The sequence below is a fragment of the Engraulis encrasicolus genome, chromosome 23, assembly GCF_034702125.1.
Source record: "Engraulis encrasicolus isolate BLACKSEA-1 chromosome 23, IST_EnEncr_1.0, whole genome shotgun sequence".
Classification (NCBI taxonomy): Eukaryota; Metazoa; Chordata; class Actinopteri; order Clupeiformes; family Engraulidae; genus Engraulis; species Engraulis encrasicolus.
The window spans coordinates 16,066,544-16,089,547 of NC_085879.1; the positions used below are offsets into that span (position 1 = coordinate 16,066,544).

A 23,004-nucleotide genomic window follows, 5' to 3' on the forward strand; every position below is an offset into this window, starting at 1 on the left:
TGTTTCTGTACATTAGTACGTACCTTTAACAATTAGTCATTGGTTAGAACGTGTTTCTCAACAGGGGTGCCGGGGCACCCTGGGGTGCCGCGGGCCCCCCTTAGGGGTGCCGTGGAAGCGTGACAGATAAATAAATTATGTAATATAATACATATTTGTCTAAAAGTTAATGCTAGTCAGTGGAATCTTTCATCCGTCATTTACGTACAATAAAGTAAATATAGGTCGCCCCAGTCAGCTGCAACTTCAAACGTAGGTCGTGTGACGTCTCCAAATGTGTTACATTTCTAAGCTTGTGTGATATCGAATGCGATGCCATGTTACGGCTTGTTGGTTTGGGGTGCCTTGACATTTTTCATGAATTGAAAGGGTGCCTCGCCTAAAAAAAGGTTGAGAAACACTGGTTTAGAACGTGTATCCGCATTTGTATCATATGTTTAGGCCTTTACATGTGAAGGCGGGGCCAGATAAATGCAAGAACAGGCCTACTGGGCTCACTCACTGAGATTCACTCATGCCACCAAAGTCAAGTCTTTTCAACCTTTCAAACAATGTAGTCTCACAGTATTTCAATAACAAATCCACAAACAATAATAAGCAGGCACAATATTTCTGAAATTTCAATACATTCTGCTAGTTTAGTGACTCTGGCTTGCAGCGTATATTCCTTGGGCTACACATAAAAAATGTAGTGATATAATCACAGGGATGAACACGTGTGAGTTGATTGTATCTTAACAATTTTGGACTTGTGTGGTGTCTAGATAAGGGGTTATTTTACATCTTGACATTGCCTACAGTGTAAGGATCTTTGTAAAACCCACCACAGTGTTTAAGTAATTTCTGTGAGAGCTCATTGAGCACTTTTCTATTTATCTTGTTCATATTAATAAACACAAGGATTCCTCACAGAAGTTAATATCTAAAAGCAATAGCGACAACATTTTAATTTCCACTTGCTTTGCAATGCATTAAAAAACAGCTTGCCTTCTTTCTTTCCGACTCACCTCTGCTGTAAATTCTGCATTGTTCTACATGCTTGTACATGCCACAAAGACATCCAAACTTACACATATATTATAAGCAGCTCTACCACCATCATTGAGTTTTTTAGCACATCACAATTAATTAACTGTCTTGAATGTTCAAAATCCCAAGGTGCTGTTTCACACTGTCTTTTTTTTCTTTATTTTGCAGAGTACAAATGCTACAAAGACAGATCAGTTTTCTGCAAAATGGAAGTCCTGCAACAGTACTGCAACATGCCTGGGTACCAGCGTCTGTGCTGCGTATCTTGCGCGGCGAACATCACTGCATCTGCTAAACCTAAACCGAAGACACAACTTACCAAAACTACCACACCGCAAACGACAACCGCCCATGTCAAGCCAACTCATACCAAAAGCACCACACAAAGAACAACAACTGCCCATGTCAACCCCATAAATACCAAAACTACCACAAAAAGAACAACAACTGTCAAGCCCACACATACCATTACTACCACAAAAAGAACAACAACTATCAAGCCCACTAAAGCCAACACTACCACACAAAAAACGACAACTGTCAAGCCCACCAAAAACAAAACTACCACACAAAGAACGACAACTGTCAAGCCCACCAAAGCCAAAACTACCACACAAAGAACGACAACTGTCAAGCCCACCAAAGCCAAAACTACCACACAAAGAACAACAACTGTCAAGCTTACCAAAGCCAAAACTACCACACAAAGAACAACAACCGTCAAGCCCACTAAAGCCAAAACTACCACACAAAGAACAACAACAGTCAAGCCCACTAAAACCAAAACTACCACACGAAGAACAACAACAGTCAAGCCCACTAAAACCAAAACTACCACACGAAGAACAACAACAGTCAAGCCCACTAAAACCAAAACTACCACACGAAGAACAACAACAGCTCGTGTCAAGCCCACTCGTACTAAAAGTACCACTAAAAGAACGACAACTGTCAAGCCCCGCAAAGCCAAAAGTACCACACAGCGAACGACGACAGTGCGTGCCAAGCCCACCAAAGCCAAAAGTACCACACAGCGAACGACAACCGTCCCTGTCAAGCCTACCAGAGCCACCTGGCTGCAGCCAACCCAGAGCTCCAGGGCTGCCTCGTCTTTTACCACCAGTCAGAGCGACAATGCTGTTACTACACTGGAGCAAGACAGTTGGGGAAACTACACAACCCAAAGCTACACAACACCGTTCACTTCTGTCCCTGAAGGCCCCTACACCATGTCATCCAATAATGATACGTCCCACAATAACAACTCGTTCAGTAATGGCACATCACAAAACAGCACAATGGATTATGAGGGTACTGACTCTACGGGCACCTGGTTTGATTATACCCCTACAGAAGGTCCAACAGACACAATGGACGACTCAATGGTAACCAGCACATTTTCTCCACCTCACAATGCCACACTCGGCATCACTGAGGATGGAGAGGAGGACCACATTGCCTTGACCACGTCTGATTGGACTGGAGTGACTGCACATACAGCTGAAATGGTCAGCATTCCATCAACCCATTCTGACCACACTGAAGAGAGCTTCACACTTTCCGACCGCACCAAAGCGGACGACTTCACACTTTCAGACCACACAGGAGACATGAGCTTCATGTCAACATCACCAGTGCCAATGACAACATCAACAGCAGCATTGATGACATCTTCTCCAACAGTGACATCCGTCAGCTTCACCACCAAACCAGCCAGACAGCCTGAGGTGACAAGTGAAGGCAACGCCATCAAAATCCCCTTCCGGGTCAACAACGACAATGGGCCTGTGAACAACGCCATTTCCCAACGCAATCGCCTCTTCTTACGCGACCGGACAAGGAACAAGCGTATTCAACAGCTTCTGGAGGAGAGGCGGAACTTACTGCTCCGGTTAAAACGAGAGCAAGCAACTGCCTGACCGCCATCCAGCTGACATTTGAGCTGTCAACTGCACAATCCCCTTGCCCTTTGCCCCTACCCTACCCAACCTCCAGGTCATGTTATTCAAAGAGTCTAGTTCCTATGGAACTGGACTTTTTTGGAGCTTGGAAGGCATTCATCATTCACAGACCTTAAGTTACATGGTTGATGTGGCATGGAATACCAGCAAAAAGTTCTGCTTTTCCAGACCACTCCCTCCACTTTTCCAAATCCTTCAAAGGAGTTGTGTCTGATGTTGAGTGGAGAAGGTAGTGGTCAGGAGAAGTATAACTATGGGTACTTGAAACACCTTGACATGTGTCTCCTTTGTCAAGTGGAGAAGGGAGAGGTTTGGAGATGTATGACTCCAAGGTATTCACTGTTACATCAACCAGACAATTGGTCACATTGTTCGGATGAGGAGCAAGATGTATTTTGAGCACCAAGAACAAGTCCAGTTGCTTACAACTCTTTGGATAATTTACCCTACCCTACCTTACTCTACCCATTCCCCAACCTTCAGCAATCTCATTGCTGGTCTTGGTACGTGGTATGCGAAGACGATACAAATATGGTACTTGTGCGTCCTCGAGCATAAGGACTTGAGAGGATGGTGAACTGAACTTTTTGTAAATCAAGGAACCACTGGCAAATGTTTGCACAGTTGCTTTGAATTGGGGAAAAAAACTTTATCTTAGTCAGTTGTTCCCTCTCTTCACACTTGACTTTCAATTCATTATGTTTTTGTACATTTTAGACATGTTCATGTTTGACTCATGACATGATCACAGTTTTATCAATATCCACAAAATTCAGAATACCCCAAACAATTAAGGAACCCATGTTTCATTTGATGCTTCCATCTCATCTGAAGTTTTATTTATTCAGGTGTAATTGGTTTTTATGTGTCTTCTTGTGTTTGTCAAAACCCTTTTATGTAATTCAGATTAGGCGAGTTGTATCTTTATAAACGCTAACTGCCATTGTATAAATTTAACATTTTAAGTTTAGCAACTGCAGCTCATTCTAAACCCTTATCATGCTTGGAGCAAGCATCGCCATAGACTGCAGTCATTTTTATCAACCCGATAAATTCAAGATGAATCCAACTCCAATGGACGCAACACCTTTTGCCCTTTTAAGCTATTGTGCTTTCAGCTCGTCTTTGCGTCCTGGTCTCTTTGATCACAGTCATTCCTAGCTCTTAACATCGCAAAAAGTCGATAGCCCTGAAAAAAGATACCATAAGCATTCTGTACACTGTAAATAAATTCAATGTTCCCCAAAGTTCCACAGTTTGTCATAGTGAGGGGAATTCCTTGATGCAGTAACAGCACTTTTTATCAGGGTCATTGTTGTTAACTTTTACGCGTAATTGTGTGTAGAGGCTGAGAGTTGTCAGGCTGACAGTTTGAGACCTGGGAACTTTTCAAGGACTGGCTGAAACAGTGGCCTGGTTGGTCTAAAAACAGTCTCTGCTCTCAGTGACTAAAGTCCATAACAGACTTCAAGTGGAAGAGAGCTGTGAGAGAGTCAGTGTATTGGGTCGACCAAGAGACATACAGGTACAAAATAAAAAATCATAATCTTCTGCTGTAGGGCTAATACCAGAAAATGGACATTAATGTAAAATCTTAAGGGTATTAAATGGTATCAGGGTTTGTGAAGCATTCTTGCTTAGTGCTGATGATGATGATTATGATAATGATTATCAGATTTTCACATTAAAACTTTATACCGTAATTCTGAATCCATTATCCACACTGATATTCACACTCTGTGATCATTGTGAGTTAGTTATGTTATTATTTGTAGTGAGTATGCAGTGCGTTATACACCAAGTTTGTATTGCCACAGAAGCCTGTGAAATCTGTGCAAAATATAGTACAATGCTCTCTGGATACAATATGTCATGTGTGCATGCTACATTTACTTGGTCTGTTTAGATCATTTCGGCGACATCAAGCCCAGAGAATTTAAAAAAATCATGCCCAAAAGTCAGTGGTTTGGTCGTTACAGGTTCACTCCATTTTGATAGCCTTTCTGGCCCCGTGGAGTTTCTGGAGATGTGACTGGTGCTATTGTTAAATGCTGTGTGTTGTCAGCTGCGGGTGTTTATAAATGTGCTGGATTAAATGTGGCTTTCTTTGACTGTTTGATGGTCCTTACAAACTTTGAGGGAGTTTCTTGTAGTTTTTCTTGCTTTTTTGTTGTTGTTTGTTTGTACGTTTGTTTGTTTTTGTTCAATTCTACTCATTCAGGGACGGGGGACATGCCACAGTCTGGGGTAACATTCATAAATTCTATTTTGTTTTTGTAATGTTATTTTTTATGATGATTTTCTGTCAATAGCTTCACATCTTTGATACTCACATTGCACCTTAAGTACATTGTCCCCAAAATGGAAATCAACAATACAGAAAGTAAAAGAATCGTGCCTTGCATTTATTTTCATGTTGGTGGCAATATATTTTTGATGAGATTGTTATATTTCATATTCTAAATAATATTTTTAAAGCAAGAACAAAAAATAAAAAAAACATTATTGTATTCTATGCATCTCATAGACGCATTAAGGAAGAGTTATTTCAGTCTCATTACTGGGCATTTTTTTCATGATTGCCAAAACACTATTTGTTGTACAGCACAGATATATGTACATATGAATGACTTTGGAGTATTTATTGAAGATTATTAAAGTTTTCATACACATATCAACTTGCAGAGGAAAATGCACGTCTGAACCCTTTTCTTGGATTTATTTTTCACTTTTATTGCAGAGGAATCAATAACATGTAGTGTTAAACTATCTTGTGGAGCTTGGCCGGTCAACACTAACAGACAAGAAGTTGTCAGAGGTGGGATGTTGGGGTGTCTGTCTTCTCTGCTACTGAACCAGGGAAGCCAACAGGGGGGACAAAGGGCTTTTTCACCAGACTCAGGGCGAGGAGGGCCCAGAGTCGGATCCTCAATATATATGTAAGCTATTGGTAATATTGGCCCTTTCAAATTACTTTGTCCTGGGCCCAGCCAAAGCTGTTAACGGCCACATACTCAACAGAGCTACTGTAAGCCAGAACACTAATTCTTATGACAAATGCACAACATGTTTTATTGGTTCCAGATGTTTCACAAACATGCTAGGAAAGAATTGAGAATTGGCAAGCTGGTCAGACTGACTTGGACATAAAATATAATGTAGCATCATAGCATTTGTGTGTGTGTGTGTGTGTGTGTGTGTGTGTGCGTGCGTGCGTGCGTGCGTGCGTGCGTGCGTGCGTTCAGTAAAAGAGTGAAGTTACAACAATATATATTATGCTAAATGCTACTAAACTATTGTCTTTATTTGAACCCAGTCTTAATGTATTGAAGTTATCTTCCTAAAATAGCATCACTGTTCATCTCTGTTCAGTTGGAATCATAAAGATATTAACTAATATTGAGCTGTTGCCTGCACTTTAGAGATTCGTATGTGTAGCCTGCAATAAGAGAATCCTTGCGTGACGTCACTGTTTACACTTCTCACCTTCGGTGGTGAATCAGAGCTTGGTCACTTCGCCTTGTGTGGTTAATACACTACAAACACAGCCAGAAGCTAAGCCTCATGACTTATTAAAGGGACACTCCACCCATTTTGCATTAGGCTTTCCATTGATAGACACCCAGTCATACTTTTGAATGGTCTTTCAAAAATCTCTCAATTCCCCCTGAGATGGGAGAAACCCGCATTCATCTCCTAACACTTCCTATGTCAATGATGTAAAAATGGTCATTTTGCATCATCGACATAGGAAGTGTAAGAGAGGTGGATTTCTGTTGAGACTACAAGCCTTTTTCCCACCCTTTCAACCCCGCCCATAGGGGGTTGGACCTAATGCTCTAACAGACCTATCACAGATCAGTGTCCCAGTGCTTTTGAAATCACTGGCATTGAGGCTCCAGTAAGCAGTGTTGCCAGATTGGGCTGTTTCCCACCCAATTGGGCTGCTTGGGATGGCCGTCTGCGGGTAAAAATGGCATTTTACAGGAAAACTTGCCCAATCTTTCCCATCGACATCAATAGAATTGGGCGGGATTTAGTGCTTCCAGGCGGATTTTGAGTATTTTTTGGGCTGGAAATCATCAGCCTCATCTGGCAACACTGCCAGTAAGTCACTGGCATAGCTGGAGAAGCTGGAGCACACTGCAGCTTAGTTTTCAAGACTTTATTTTGTGCACACACCCGACCAACGTTTCGGTGTTGCTACACCTTCTTCAGAGTCAAATGATAGCAAGAGAGAGACACACATTTCAGGACTTGACATTCACAGGTGATCCTAGGTTTGGCTAAGTTGGTCTCATCTCATTGCAGGTAATTGACCCCACCCCCCAACACCAGGACAAGATTGCAGACAATTAGACAGAGAGGCTTTGTGGAAAGGCATTTTGGATTCATACTCTAAATTCAGTAGAGCCTCAGGGCATAAATGAGGAACACAATATGTCTTGCTCTCTGTAGCAAATTGTTCCAGCATCACGGCTGTGGTCTTCTAATAATTGTAGCTTTGGTTTTATTGACAATGTTCTTTGTGTATTGTTTTTTTATTTTGTTTTGGGAAGTTGGCAAGCTGTCTAATTGTCTACAATCTTGTCCTGGTGTTGGGGGGTGGGGTCAATTACCTGCAATGAGATCAGACCAATTCAGCCAAACCAAGTAGGATCACCTGTGAATGTCAAGTCTTGAAATGTGTGTCTCTCTCTTGCTATCATTTGACTCTGAAGAAGGTGTAGCAACACAGAAACGTTGGTCGCATGTGTGCACAAAATAAAGTCTTGAAAACTAAGCTGTAGCAGAGCCATCTAATATCAGAGTTACGCCACTCCCATAGACCTCTATGGACCAATCTTTCCACAGCAATGGCGGCTCTCATGGAGCCTCACGGAGCGTTAACATGGAAATCCCCATTGACTTTAGTTCTATTAGAGGTTACTTAGTTCCAGGAGGTGGCGGTAGAACACAGAAAATGTGGTAAAGGTAATGTAATTTGTTTGTACTTAATCTTTGTTTGGTATGTGATGGTTCTGTGTTAGTTTCCAACGAACAGAAGTTTACTGTTAAGAAACATTTTAATCTACGCAAATCACATCACCAACCGACTTCCTGGTCCCCGGTTTGCGCAACTCTGTTATTAGATGGCTCTGAGCTGCAGTGTGCTCCAGCTTCTCCTTTCCAGTGATGTCTGTCCCACTGTGATGCACCTGCAAGCAGGGTTGTCAGATGAGGCTGATGATTTCCAGTCCAAAAACTGCTCAAAATCCGCCTAAAAGCTCAAAATCCCACCCAATTCTACTGATTTCTATGGCTAAAATTGGGCGGGTTTTTCTGCTAAATGCCATTTTTACCCGCACACGGCCATCCTAAGCAATCCAATTGGGCGGGAAACAGCCCAATCTGGCAACACTGCCTGCAAGCTGAGGGAGGGATGATGCATAGAGTCCCAAATAACTGGGTGTGGCCTGTGGAACTTGAGCATTGCAGTGCATTATGGGGATTGTTGTCACAAATCCACAAGCACTAAAAAGTCATTTTCTGCCTTTTCTTGGCCAAGAAGGCACCAAATTAGAAATGTATGTTTCTATTCTACTATACATATGACCCACTTTCAGTAACATATTCATGTCTCCACCGGTGGAATGCCCCTTTAAAGAACTGTGCAATGAAATCTAGTTACAAATCACACCCGGTATAATTATTATCTCCATCCTATTTTTAAAACGTCTGAAATATGAAGGGAAAAGACTCATAGCCATCAGAAACCTTGTTGGCTCCGAGTTGCATAGGCCTACACACTCACGGTACATCAATCACGTCAACACTACAAAGTTATTCTCAATACTGCAGGCAACCTAGAGTAGCCTAAACTGTTCATCTGTTTGGTGTCAAAGCTCGCAACAGTGGTTGCAGTGTTCTTTGACATTGATAAAGTGTAAGATATGCTTTGGACAAGAGGCTTGCTTATGAAATTACAACAGCTGGGGCTAAGGGGCAGGATGCTCCAGTGGATAGAAGCTTTCCTGACTGAAAGGCGACTAATGTTTCATTCCCCGAGGGTGGAAGATGGGATATTTCTGACCTCCTACATGCTGAAATGCATTGGAACGCCTGTTGAAGCGGAATGTTCAAGTTGCGAGCTGGGGCCAAATCGAAGTACCCCGACTTCGAAATTGTGACGTAAACAAAGCAATGACAGTGCACAGCATGGGTGCACAGTGATAGAAATAGTTCAGGTTTGACTTGCTGGTTGGAACGCTTTCAAGTGGGAGGTAGCTGCCTCCTGGTTGCATATTGGGAAGCTCCTACCGCCGGGGAATCCGACATAAGAGTCGGAGTCAATGGGGAAGTAGGCTCTAGCGATACAGCGGACAATGGCACTCCCCAGGGGAGCATAATTACCCCCCTACTGTTCGATGTCATGATTGACCACATAGGCTATCTAAAGATGTGCTGGGAGCTGATGGAGTGGCATTGTTTACGGATGATAGTGCCATGTGGAAAAAGGGGAGGAATGTGGAATTCATTAGAAAATGCAAGAAGCAGTAAATTAAGTCTACCAATGGGCAATTCAATGGGGATTTAGAATCTCAGTTGAGAAGACAAAGGTGATGGTTTTTAAAAGGGCAAGTGTTGAGCCTGAACTGAAAATCCTCCTGGCAGGAAGTGAACTGGAAAGAGTGGATGTGTTCTTGGGGAAGTACTTGGGGGTCTGGTTTTACAAGAAGTTGACCTGGGCCTGTCATATCGAAAAAATGGTGGACAAGTGCAAAAAAAATCTAAATGTCATGAGATGTCAAGTTCAATGGGAAGCCTCAAGGGGAGCACTGAGAACGATTTATACTGAGCTGATGAGGTCAGTACTTGACTACGGATGCATAGCCTACGGGTCAGCTTCCAAGTCACAAGCTGGATGTGTTGCATAATCAAGCCTTGAGAATATGCAGTGGAGCAGTGAAAACCTCACTAGTAAATGCAATGCAAGTAGATGTGGGGGAGATGCCCCTGCAGTTACGAAGGGAGCAGCTTGCCCTGGTATACTGGGTCAATCTCAGGGGTCATGATGAGAGTCACATAGCACAGACAGACCTCACTCAATAGGCTCGTTCGTGACGAAGCAGTAAGATTTTTGCTAGCCAGAATCGTACTGCGCCATCACGAACGAGCCTATTGCCAAGAGCAACTTCATGCGGGAGGGATGAGCTTTGGGTGAACTGTCAAGGAGAGGGTTGAGAGTATGGGGTTAAGTGGCCTAGATATTGCCCCTACAGAGTCTTACCAAACAGTTCCCCCCTGGACCGAAGAGCTAAGCGTGTACTTTGGGCTGCTTGAGGAAAGACAAGAGAATGAGGCGGACACATGGAAAGTAAATGAGTATACAGCAGAGCACTACAAGCAGAGTATGATGTTGTACACCGATGCCTCAAAGGGTAAAGACAAAAAGGTGGGAGTGGCGCACATGGTCCCTGAACTGGGGTTAGCCATATATAAGAGACTGACAGACAGCCTGGCTGTATATACAGCAGAACTGATAGCCATATGGTTTGCCCTGCTCTGGGTAGAGGGTAATGACATGAGAGACAGGCAAATTGTCATCACATCAGACTCAAGTTCACCATGGAGAGCTTTCAGTACTCGCACCTGACTTCCAGAAAATATAATCTTATTGAAATCCTCCAGCTGGCAAGTGCATTGCTTAAGGCAGGTTTTAAATTGTGTGGGTTCCTGCGCATATAGGGGTGGAGGGGAACAAATTGGCAGACAAATATGCCAAACGGGCAGCATGCAAGGAGCAAATAGACATAAAGTATAGTGTAACGGAGGCTAACTAGCACAGAGTTGGCGTAGAACGTTGGTAAACCTCCCTCCGATAGCCTCATACAGTCTCGTGCCGTTGGGCCGAGAGACTAGTCTCTTGGCCCAGCGGTATCGGACTGTGTCTCCCATTGCCGAACCGTTGTAGTTGAGGAGGCCGCGCGTTCGATCCCAGAGGGGGGTGAACAGGTGCAAGATGACCTCCGTCACAGTGGTGCCGCTGACCCGGGATGGGGGTGAGGTTTAAGGGGGAGAGTGTAACGGAGGCTAACTAGCACAGAGTTGGCGTGGAACGTTGGTAAACCTCCCTCCGATAGCCTCATACAGTCTCGTGCCGTTGGGCCGAGAGACTAGTCTCTTGGCCCAGCGGTATCGTACTGTGTCTCCCATTGCCGAACCTTTGTAGTTGACGAGATCGCACGTTCGATCCCCGAGGGGGGTGAACAGGTGCAAGATGACCTCCGTCACAGTGGTGCCGCTGACCCGGGATGGGAGTGAGGTTTAAGGGGGAGAGTGTAACGGAGGCTAACTAGCACAGAGTTGGCGTAGAACGTTGGTAAACCTCCCTCCGATAGCCTCATACAGTCTCGTGCCGTTGGGCCGAGAGACTAGTCTCTTGGCCCAGCGGTATCGGACTGTGTCTCCCATTGCCGAACCGTTGTAGTTGACGAGGATGCAGGTTCGATCCCCGAGGGGGGTGAACAGGTGCAAGATGACCTCCGTCACAATAGCAAGGCAGAAGTCAAAAGCATAATGAAAGCCAGAGTTCATGGGAAATGGCAGCAGCTTTGGGAGAGTGGGCGCACTGAGACATCTTTCAACATGCAGCCTGAAGTCAGTAAAATTGTTGGAGATGGGGGTACAAGACAAAAGGAAGTGGTGTTGGCCAGGCTGAAGAAGGGGCACAGCTGTTGTCTAGATAGTGATGGTGACTGCGAGTTTTGTATGGAAAGCTTAGAAACTAGAGCATGCCCTGATACACTGCAGGAAATAGGCCTACCAGGCAGCACGAGAGACAGACTTTGATTGAACAACTAGAGGCGAACGACACAACATTTAGTCCAAAAATATTTGAAAAAGAAGCAATGTAAATATTTTATCCTTTTTGTTTACTTTCTTGAAAGATACAGGTATAATTAGGCGCATTTAATTTTTAGTTTTGCTTAGAAGAGGTAGCTGCTGTTCCACACTCCAGTCTAGCGGTGGCAGTAATACACTGAAGTCATTGTCAACCGCCATTCAAATAAGAAGTAACAGCTGGCAAGCTAACAAAATAGCTAGTTTCCCAGAGCTATGTGCTCCGCACTGCACGTCTTCCCTTCATTTATTTTGTCCACGTTACTGATGTAGCAACCTACATTGCATATGTTGGTGTGCAATTGATATGCAAACAGCTATACAATAAAATCAAAATCAGCGTTGGAAATTGCGATGCTCGGGCTTGCAGCTGGAGGCCGCCCTACTCTCCCGGCGGAACTACATTTCATTGCACAGTCCTGCACATGAGGCTTATCTGGGTGCTTTTGTGACATGAACGATTATACTGTATTCATGTGACCAACTACACAGCTAACTTTCGGAAACAAAACTGGTTTGTTTCAGTTGATGCAATCATTGTCTGAACACAGTGGATAAAGACATTCAGTGACACACTTTTTAAAGCACATTTCATATCATACCTTGCCAAATCTTCAATTAGCGAAATAAATTGAGACCCTGACCCACCATAACAAATATGTCGTAGCCTATAATACGTCATGTGGTATTTCTGGCTGAGTTTCTGCCAAGAGGTTTAGTGTCAGGGAGTTTGTACAGAAATATTCTAGTACTCTCTCTGGTTTGTACCCGAATAGACTGTTATCTCAGCTCTTTTTGCTACAGCATTTTGGCGCATGCGCAGCATTGCGCACAAACGTGTAAACAAAATGAAATAACCGGAAGCGATCGACATTACTGCAGTGCTATTCACGCGTATGAAGTCAGTACCTTCTACACCATTTTTATATCAATATGTCTGGGTCTGGAACTTCATGTGCCGTCATCGGCTGTCACAACAATACCAAAAAACTGAAGGTTTGGAAAAAGTCCGTATGCGAGACACACAGTCCACAACTAAAGGAGGATTGCCCTTGTTGTAAACCCTATGGTTTACACCGCTTCCCTGGCCGTGCTGTGGACGATGGTATTCGGAAGATCTGGATAAAAAACATACACAGAAAGGACTTTGCCCCAAATAAATACTCAACTGTACGTATCTTCAATTCTATGTAGTTAATGTAGTTAAGTATTGTAAGCCAGTGTGTCTACGTAACATAAACCGGTGGCGTGATGACAATTATTTAACTTGGCTAGCTAGCGCTAACGCTAGTCACAATTATTTAACATTCTTTCATTAAGTTTCCTCAGGAGTGGGAAGAGCATGAGCCCCATGGTTATCTGTACTGTGTGTCATGGTACAGGTGTGTGTTTATTTACGATTATTTGTGTACGTGTGCCTCTTGAAATTGAAATGTGACCATGGCAACTTGGCTAATTCGCTCGCTATGCTAGCCGAGTTTTGGTTAGGCTAGCCAGGTTACATTGAATTTAATAAGAAGTCAGGCTAGGTATTAGGTTTTGGTAGCAATTGTCCATAACCTAGCCGAATTTTATTTTCATCTCGTAAATCGGGTAATAGATGGACCACAGACCTAGATTAACTTAGACCACCCTATTTGCCTTTGGTGTTAGTGTTGAGTAGTTCCCCCACCCCCCGCCACTGCAAGTGAATATATAACTTTGTAGGTTTAACTTGGAAACTGGTGGGGACATTACAATGGCTATTATTGCCCAGATAGATTGTATTTATAGTAATGCTTTGCACTATATATCTCTAGGTTGATCTAAAAAGTGGTATGAACATGTCCACCATCCACACTTAAAATTACGATTCCCAGATTGACGCTCCCAACTCAGGACGCTCCCATTTCATCTCGCTCCCACTAGCCAGACTATCGGTACCACCGCCATATGACGGAGCCAGTTATCTTGTTGATGTTAGTTTTTTGTTTCTAACCCTAACCTTAACCTTAACCCTAAACCTAACCCTAACCCTAACCCTAACCCTAACCCTAAATTGCTTGTATGTGGCAGTATATGATAATACGTGAAATATAATCGGGTGGGACCGCACGTCCGGGAGTGATAGAAACACCTGGGACCGCACGTCCGGGAGCGATCTCAGTTGGGAGTCTCCATCCCCTTACCTAAAATTACACGTCTGTAACCCCTTCTGAACAAAAGATGAACAATAGCTACAGTGGTGCTCATATGTTTACATACCCCAGCAGAATATACGCTTTCTCTGCGATTTCTCACAAAATATGAAGGATTACACAAAACCTTTTTTTTTTTCACTCATTGCTAGTGACTGGCTTAAGACATTTATTAGCAATCTTCTGTGTTTATTCTTTCAAAAGCATGATCACAACCCAAACTACCCAAATGACCCTGTTCAAAAGTTTACATACCCTAGTTTCTGATGCTGAATATGGCCCTGTTTAACATCAAGGACCGCTCTAAATTGTTTGTGGTAGTTGTGGATAAGGCTCTTAATTTTCTCAGATGACAAAACAGCACATTCTTCCTGGCAAAATGGTTGTTTCCTATAATATCTTGGATGTCTTGCTGGAACCTCACATTTGAGGTTTCCCCTGAGTGGCTCAATGATGTTGAGATCAGGAGAGTGAGATGGTAACTCAAAAACCTTCATTTTATTCTTTCTGAAGCTAATGACGGGTTGATTTGGCTTTCTGTGTCGAAATATTGTCATGTTGGCACTGTTGGAATTTCAATTCAGAAATGCAATATGAGGGGGTTTGGTTGGAATTAAGCCATTGGGCAAGGGAATCATTGCATTGCAATGATTGTTGCAAGGGAAATTGTTCAGGAGGCATAGGGCAACCAAAAAATAACTTCAGGTGAAATATAGGACAACATGAAAAAATGTTTTAAACTGTACAGCAAAGAGGCACTTGGAGAAAGATGGGCTGTTGGGGGTTGCCAGGAGAAAGCCATTACTACAAAAATGCAAACATGTTATTTTGCATATGATACACCAAATAGCATAGTGAGAAGCATCAGAATGCCTGTGACAAAGTCATTTGGAAAATTAGATCAATATGGAACTTTTTTCAGCCACTGTTAACAGTGCCATTTGGAGTCAACGGAGCCTATGATGAAACTTACACCATCCCTTCTGTGAAACATGGTCATGGACCACTGATGTCATGGGGGCATTTGAGTTACAAATGCACCATACTTTTGGCCCATACTCGCAAAATGATGAATACATTGCCCTGTGAAAAATACTGGAGGAAACTTGACACACATCAGCCTTGAAACTGCACATGGTCCATTGTTTGGACATGCCAACATCACAATATTTCAACACAGAAAGCCAAATCAACCCGTCATTAGCTTCAGAAAGAATAAAGTTTTTGAAAGAAAATAAGTTTTTGAGCGACCATCTCACTCTCCTGATCTCAACATCATTGAGCCATTCAGGGGAAACCTCAAATGTGAGGTTCCAGCAAGACACCCAACAATATTATAGGAAACAACTAGCCTGATAAACCAGACTAAATGTGGATGTCTAATTTAGTCTGGCCTCGATCCATAATACATCCGAAGATTGTTGATGAGAACAACCTTCCCTCAAAACCCTGCCCACTTTGATTCAAAACACATCTTTGCGTTGTAATTGGTTTGCCAGATTCTTGGCATTCTGGCTTCATTGAATCATTATGCGAGGCCAGACCCACCCGTAGACAAAACATTTTGCCGTCCAGCGGGTGGCGCTGGTTCACCAGGCTAGGAAACAACCATTCTGCCAGGAAGAATGTGCTGTTTTGTCATCTGAGAACATTAAGAGCCTTATCCACAACTACCACAAACAATTTAGAGCGGTTCCTGATGTTAAACAGGGCCATATTCAGCATCAGAAACTAGGGTATGTAAACTTTTGAACAGGGTCATTTGGGTAGTTTGGGTTGTGATCATGCTTTTGAAAGAGTAAACACAGAACATTGCTAATAAATATCTTAAGCCAGTCACTAGCAATGAGAGAAAAAAAAGGTTTTGTGTAATCCTTCATATTTTGTGAGAAATCGCCAAGAAAGCGTATATTCTGCTGGGGTATGTAAACATATGAGCACCACTGTATCCAGTCTCAGCATACATGTCTTGTTTTGTCCTGTTTTTTTCCAAGTCTTATCTAATGTCTGTGTGAATGACTGAAGCCACGCCATTAGATAATTTTCTGTTTCATATGTAACAGACAATTAAGTTTTATATCTTATCTCCCACCCTCCCTAGGTGTGTGGAGTACACTTCCCTGATGGCAGACCAACGAAGAAACACCCATATCCTGTATTGAATATGGGATATGAATATAGTGTAAGTTTACCTGTATATAACAAATAACTTAATTGCCTTAACCATATGTTGTTAAAGTACCTTCAAGAAGCTAGTCAATACTCATCTCTTCAGAGAGCTTCTCTGCATAACACATAAACATAATAACTAATTCTACTCACCTCGGCTTTGGAACGATTGCCTCCAGACGTAACTGTCACTACTTTTTAATTTAGGCTAAAAAACAAATGTTCTTACCTGTAGTCCTTGACTCTTAGTTGTGATGCTTTCTCTCCTTAACCCACTGCTTTTATGTACCTTAATTGCCTTTTAACACTTGTGTCTTATTATTCCATGCTAGAGTCTAAATCTGCTAATTGTAATGTAATGTAATGTGATGTGAAATTTGAAGTGTTCTGTAGGGTAGTGGCGTTGTAATTAACTGTTAAAGCTGTTGGTGCTTTTTGTTCCTTCTTGTATACATTCTCAGAAAACACCATCATGTGGAGGACCACCCCCAAAGAGGAGATGTCTCCAGCCCCCAACAGAGAGACCATGTGATGAGCCTCCTGTGACGCATTCTGCCACCGAAGTAGGGCATGGCTTGGAGGATAGTCTGCCTCAACACCAATGTGATGTTGGCACTCCGTGGCCAGAGCGTAGTGATCATGATTATTGTTCGAAGAAGTCAACAAAAGATGCAAGCACACAAACATATCCTACATCATCACTGTCAGTGCATGACTTGGATGACAAAATGTCAAAGGTTTACACTGGCCTAGACATCATCAGCTTTTGGCAACTTTTCAACACCATCATAGGCTTTCTTCCACAGTCAAAGACATTCGAATTACCAGTCCATGATCAGCTACTACTGGCCCTAATGAGGCTTCGGCTCGGCTTAAAGTTCACCGATTTGGGCATGCGATTTGGGATCAGCAGGACTACAGCCTGTGATATGTTCGCAATGTGGAGAGCAACACTTGCCAATTTCATGAGGGACAAACTTATTTTTTGGCCCCCTCGAGACACTCTGAAAAGAGTAAGACCATCAAGTTTTCGTGATAATTATCCCAATGCAACATGCATCATAGATTGCACTGAAGTATTTGTTCAAAGACCGAAGAACTTTGGGAAACGAGCAAAATCATACAGCAACTACAAGCATCACAATACCTACAAAGTCCTCTATTGCATAGCCCCCAATGGTTTTGTGATGTATGTGTCAAAACTGTTTGATGGCAGAGCTAGTGACACTTATATCACAAAACACTGTGGATTTCTGTCCCATTTGATTTCTGGTGATCAGATTTTGACAGACCGTGGATTCACAATTGGCGATGATCTTCCTCCAGGAGTAAAATTAGCTGTTCCCTTTACACGTGGGTGTATACAACTGTCAGAACATGAAGTCACAAGAACCCGCCGTCTGGCCATTGTCAGAATTCATGTTGAACGTGTAAGAAGAAGGTTAAAATGCTTCAAAATTTTGAGTAATGTATTTTCAGGTTGTTTAACAGATGTTGATGACATTTTGACTATTTGTGCAGGCCTGTGTAACCTGCAAGCTTCATTGATAAAGGTGACAGATGGAGATGATGATGAGGAATTTGAAATTGGTGAGGGTTTTGAATTTGATGATGATGATGATGATGACGACGACGACGACGACGAAGATGATGATGATGATGATGAATACTAGTGGGACATTGGAGAGGACCCATGTTGAAAAAGTAACACTAATATTACAGATGAGCACACAAACGGTCTACTTTTATTTTTAAAGAGCAGTTATAAGTATAAATATAACTAGTAACTGATAATCCTCAGATTGACTCTGACTTTCAAGTGTGAGTACTGTACAGTACGTTATTGATGCAATGGTTTTATTTACACGAGATGTTGAGAACTTGTGAATAATCTTCATGGTATGTACAGATGTAGAATGTATGTAATATGTAGGTCTATGTAGATTTCATTTATTTCAACACACTGATTTTTTTAACTCCATGTACAAGTATGTTTGGCAAAATGCCATTAAAGTCAAAGGAAAACTATTTTTGAGTCCACAAACTTTCATTACCCAATGTTTGATCCTGGTAGCGATTGCAACCTTCCTCAGTTGTGAGATTTTCTCTTCTGCCCAGACCCTGTTGTGCGGTACATTCAAAATGATCTGCTCTGTGGGACTACACTAGGAATTTGCTTTGTTGTTTTTGTGCACAGTGCATTGCAAGTTGTACTTGACAGTAGAAAACACCTCAAAGAACATAAGAACCACTGATGCATCTCTCATCACATGTGTTTGACTATCATTTGCACCAGACTGCTGTTGTGTCTGTGTGCCTGGAGTCTTCTCTGCATAGGACACTTAATTTCCAGGATTGTGTCAGAGTCAATAATTCATCTAGACTCGCTCCAAGCCAGTTGTCTTTCTCATTCTCAATTAGACCTGTTGTCTCTACGGTTTCCTCAAACCATTATCCTGGCCAACGGCTCCGATGTTTGCCCATGCCTGGTTGCATCATTACCTCTGAAATTCCCGTTCAATTTGCTGTCAATCCATTTGACCGGATCTTTTTTTGTGGGACTTTGGGGGCCTCACTGCAGGTTATTCTAATTTTCCTCTGATCCTTCCTTCCATAATTTACTAATTTGCCCTTTTGTTTGTTCTGTTGTTCTGTAATTTGTTCCCTCATTTCGTTGTCAGTTTCTCATTTTTTTCAAACAGAGAGAGACAAAGCTCACATTTCTGCTCAGTACAGTTATTGTGCTTTTGGAGGGTTTTCTCTGCCCCCTTCTGAGGCCTGCCTGTCAGCAATGGTGTAGGATGGTACCTACAGACAAGAAGGAGAGAGAGACAGAGAGAGAAGTGAATGTGAGAGAGAGAGAGATGATTTACCTCTTAACCTGGTTTACTCCTGAACCAGCTTTGTGGTATAGGCCCATGGTCAGACTGACTTGGACATGAAATATAATGTAGCATATCATTGTGTGTCTGTCTGTGCGTGCGTGTGTGTGTGTGTTTTCAGGTGTAACAAAAGTTAAGTCACCATATTGTAGGGCTGCACAATTAATCGAAAATAATCGAAAATCGTGATAAATTAGTGAAATCGAAGTCGAAATTTTAATCGTGGCAATAGTGACCTACCTTTGAGAGCGTCCTTGAAGCCAGAACATATTGACAGGCTGGTGTTTCTGGCCAGAAATCTGTCCACCTAAGTTTCATGCTATTGCCTTTAAATAATTATTACAATCCATTTTATTTTGCTCATCCCGTATATAATTCATTCTTGGTTATATTTCATCTTGTTGTAATTTTCTAAAAAGTCTGCGAAATTCAATATTTGTGATTAATAATCGTGATTACGATTTTCACCAAAATAATCCTGATTATGATTTTTTTCCATAATCGTGCAGCCCTACCATATTGTATATTACGGTAAATACAACGAAACTATTTGAACAGAAATCTTAATGCAGGGGTGATCGTGAAAAAAAATCCTGAGCCTGAACTTTTTCCCCTGCTCTGACGACGACAAGATACTGCATAGTGACGTAACGTAGGCGTAGACTAGACGTAGACATTTAATAGCCTGTGTAGGACCATTATTCAAGCCTGATAGTAGAAGAAAACTCTGAACCAGTAACACTTATTGACTAATCTGTCTTGTCATCTGTCATGACTAATTATTATCAATGTTTTGATTTTTGCAAACTCTGCCAAGCCTTAAATCAGGCATGGAGCCTGAATACTATCAGCCCTGTTAATTTATTGAAGGCATCTTCCTTAAATAGCATCACTGGTCATCTCTGTTCAGTTGGAATCACAAAGACAATACTAATATTGAACTTTTGACTGCACTTTACAGATACGCAGGTGTGAAGCCTGCAATGATGTGAAGAGCACTGTCGATGTAATTGGTGCTCACGACCAAAAGGGGGCACTGTCTGATTTTTGTAATAGGTTTCACAAACCGAGATCCGAGAGGCCTAGACACATAGAGGTAGAACGTTACAATATGCGGCCTTGCCTCCTCCACTTGTGCTTGTTTCCTCGTACCAGGAAGTAATATGTCATGATGACATCACTGACAACAGCATTCTATTTCAATATCTTGCAAAAGCTCAATTGTAAACTCTTTTTCTCATTTGCAATTGGGATGGTGAATGAAAAACAGTCCCTCAAAAGTTGTGGCTAGGCTGACAGCTGGGAAACTTAATCGTTTTCTCCACGGAGGAGGGGCCAGGAGTCGGGGCGAGGAAACAAGCACAAGTGGAGGAGGCAAGGCCGCATATTGTAACGCACTCCATGCGTCACATTGGCAGCTTGAGTTTGTTTTACCATTTGGGCTCTATATTATTCTTCTTAAGAGTCACTAATATTTATCTTTTTAAATCTCTGATCTCTCTTCGATGTAAACATGTAAAAAATGTGAATTTGGAATATTTTCACTTTTTTGATACAAGGATTGCTAGAGAGTCAATTGTCCACTCACTGACATATGACTATTGTCTATTGTACACTGATGGCATATTGCAAAATAGCAAATTATCTCCCAGAAATGACTCCATTATACTAGAATGGACCTATTTTATTGTTACACATCCCAAGATGATATTTTGTTTGATAGGCTACCACAGCAGAATATGGCAACACAGACAGACACTAACACATAGATAGATGCATACTGTACAGATAGCCTACACAAATGTACACACGTGCATAGTAAATACTGTATACATACATAGGCATACAGCACAGTACATACACTACCAGTAGGCCCTCCTGACCAACAAGTAATTATAAGTATGCCAACGACCCCCTAGCCTCATCATACGCATGCCAACGCCTCCCACCCAACAACAAGATGTTAAAGAGAATTAAAACAGTAGTGATATTTTAATAATAATATGAATATAATATTTTTCTGTACTCTATTATGGATTATGCTGTATGGTTTTATACAGCTGTATAGCTGTCTTGTCTCTCCAACTCTGCTGTGCCAGTAAGTGGGTGATATGTGAGTTTGAGTGTTTTTGGTGGTGACAAAGAGTGAGTGCATGGGCCACAGAGTGATAACTGATAGAGAAAAAAAGCCCCTATCTTCCGTTCGAACCGCTAAGCGAAACCAGACAAAGACCCCTCAGTGTTTTTCCTTTGAACAGCAAGAGGAAGCCAAACCACAGGACCCTACCTGGTGCCCTTAATAACCCATTTAACCCTTTCATGCAGGACATGTATTATAAGCTTGTCATTGCCAACATGATAATGGCCAAGTCTTAATCTAAGACTCTCAGTAATGTCATTGTAATCGTGTAGTCCTGTCGGCACACTGTGTTGAACATGGATGCAAAGCTAAAACTGTAACTGTAACTGTAATTCTGCATTAGGTGTCTTGCTGACCCAATAATGCATCAGCCTTTGGTAAACCACATTTGATCATTCACTTGAGATATGAGAATGTGTGAGGGGTGTTTTTCTGTTTAAGTGTTTGAGAGGAAGATTTCACTTTCATTTTGAGGTGTCACCACTATTTTTCTTCCCTGTGTGTGTAATACAACCAAAGGCCAGTAAATTAAAATATTGCTTATTGTATATTTGCTGTTAATAAATTCATCAAATCTTACCACTTTCTTCTCCAAAACATCACAGTGTTGTGTCACTGAGCAACAGGGTGTTAGGGTGTGTTGACAGGTTAACACTATTACAACACTACAAGACTCTCTGTACATTAGCCTACAGCATTTCACTTTACCCTCTGGGGCTTTCCCTCTTGCTATGCCACATAGTTTCAATCTGATTGGTGTTGTTAATGGACTAACACCAACATAAAACAATACTATGATGATAAACTATCCGACATGACACAGAAACTGTTATGCATATCAAATATAGTAAATGTCAATAAAATAATTAGAACTAAAGATAGTTATTGCCGTATTAAATATAAAGTTGGCAAGACACATTACATTTTGCCATGTTTCGAATTGGTATTCATGTGGCATCGGCTAGGCTGTTATTACTATTAGGCCTATTGTAATTAATGTTTATTACATTAGACAAAGTTATTTGAAAGGGCCCCCTACCCAATACATACACTGTAATGTAGACCCAATTCTGGGCCCCCTATCTCCCTCGGCCCGGGACAATATACCCCTTTGCCAACGGGCCTGACTGCAAGGGCTGTTACCATTATTTTACAGAAGACAATGTAGAAAACATATTGTCATGACTGGGACAACTTCTAGTCTACATTATATCCACGATTCCACATTAAATCTCACCATTCTTCTTATTTCATCTTCTTTTAATCAACAATCCCTTCACTCCGGTGATGTCACACTCTAAACATTAAGCAACATGAGGTATGAAGTCAAATTTCCAATGCCACCCCTCAAAAAATCTCACGTGGTTACATATTTGGGGAACAAACCAACCACTACCCTTTCGACCACCCATTAAACCAAACCTTGGTAGGCTATTTTCCATGTGTAATGCTGGCCTCACCTCTGCTCTTTTGTCTGCATTTCCTCTGTCAAAAAGTCACAGGAAACAAGCAAAAGATGCAGACACATACAATGACAAGAGGTGTTAAAACCACTAAGTTGTCTCCAGAACAGCGTTTGCATGATAAAGTGTAACGGAAACTCCCCGAGTGACTTTGGTGTCGCATCCCCTCATCAATTACCATTATTAGACTGATCTAGATCCACATACACGTGACATGAGTAGGCTTTAAGTGTAGTGCAGTAAACGATAACCCCAACAACATGTTTTAAATGAACGATGAATATCAGCATCCTTTTGATT

General features: G+C 42.0%; 2 protein-coding genes across 4 annotated transcripts in view; both read left to right on the forward strand.

Moving 5' to 3' along the window:
• Positions 1 to 5,682, forward strand: part of LOC134439660 (A disintegrin and metalloproteinase with thrombospondin motifs 2-like) — a 228,877-nt gene extending 223,195 nt beyond the window's left edge. For both annotated transcript variants that reach the window (XM_063189561.1, XM_063189562.1), the window contains one exon: positions 1,198 to 5,682. In XM_063189561.1, the coding sequence (XP_063045631.1) occupies positions 1,198 to 2,948 (1,751 nt within the window). In that variant the 3' untranslated portion in view covers positions 2,949 to 5,682. The remainder of the gene's footprint in view (positions 1 to 1,197) is intronic.
• Positions 5,683 to 12,765: 7,083 nt separating this feature from the next.
• Positions 12,766 to 18,247, forward strand: LOC134439634 (uncharacterized). 2 transcript variants are annotated; one of them, XM_063189537.1, is made up of 4 exons: positions 12,766 to 13,043; positions 16,152 to 16,232; positions 16,681 to 17,649; positions 17,741 to 17,876. In XM_063189537.1, exons 1-4 carry the CDS (start codon positions 12,807 to 12,809, stop codon positions 17,765 to 17,767), a joined length of 1,314 nt encoding a protein of 437 aa, XP_063045607.1. In that variant the 5' UTR covers positions 12,766 to 12,806; the 3' UTR covers positions 17,768 to 17,876. The 2 variants fall into 2 exon arrangements, with proteins under 2 accessions (XP_063045607.1, XP_063045606.1); XM_063189536.1 differs by having other exon boundaries at positions 16,681 to 18,247.
• The last annotated feature ends 4,757 nt before the right edge of the window (positions 18,248 to 23,004 follow it).

Bases quoted from the DNA above. Each gene is read 5' to 3' on its own strand.
- LOC134439634 (XM_063189536.1), top strand. From the start codon at position 12,807: ATGTCTGGGTCTGGAACTTCATGTGCCGTCATCGGCTGTCACAACAAT. The intron at 13,044-16,151 runs GTACGTATCTTC...CACCCTCCCTAG, and splicing joins CCCCAAATAAATACTCAACT to GTGTGTGGAGTACACTTCCC. The intron at 16,233-16,680 runs GTAAGTTTACCT...ATACATTCTCAG, and splicing joins ATATGGGATATGAATATAGT to AAAACACCATCATGTGGAGG.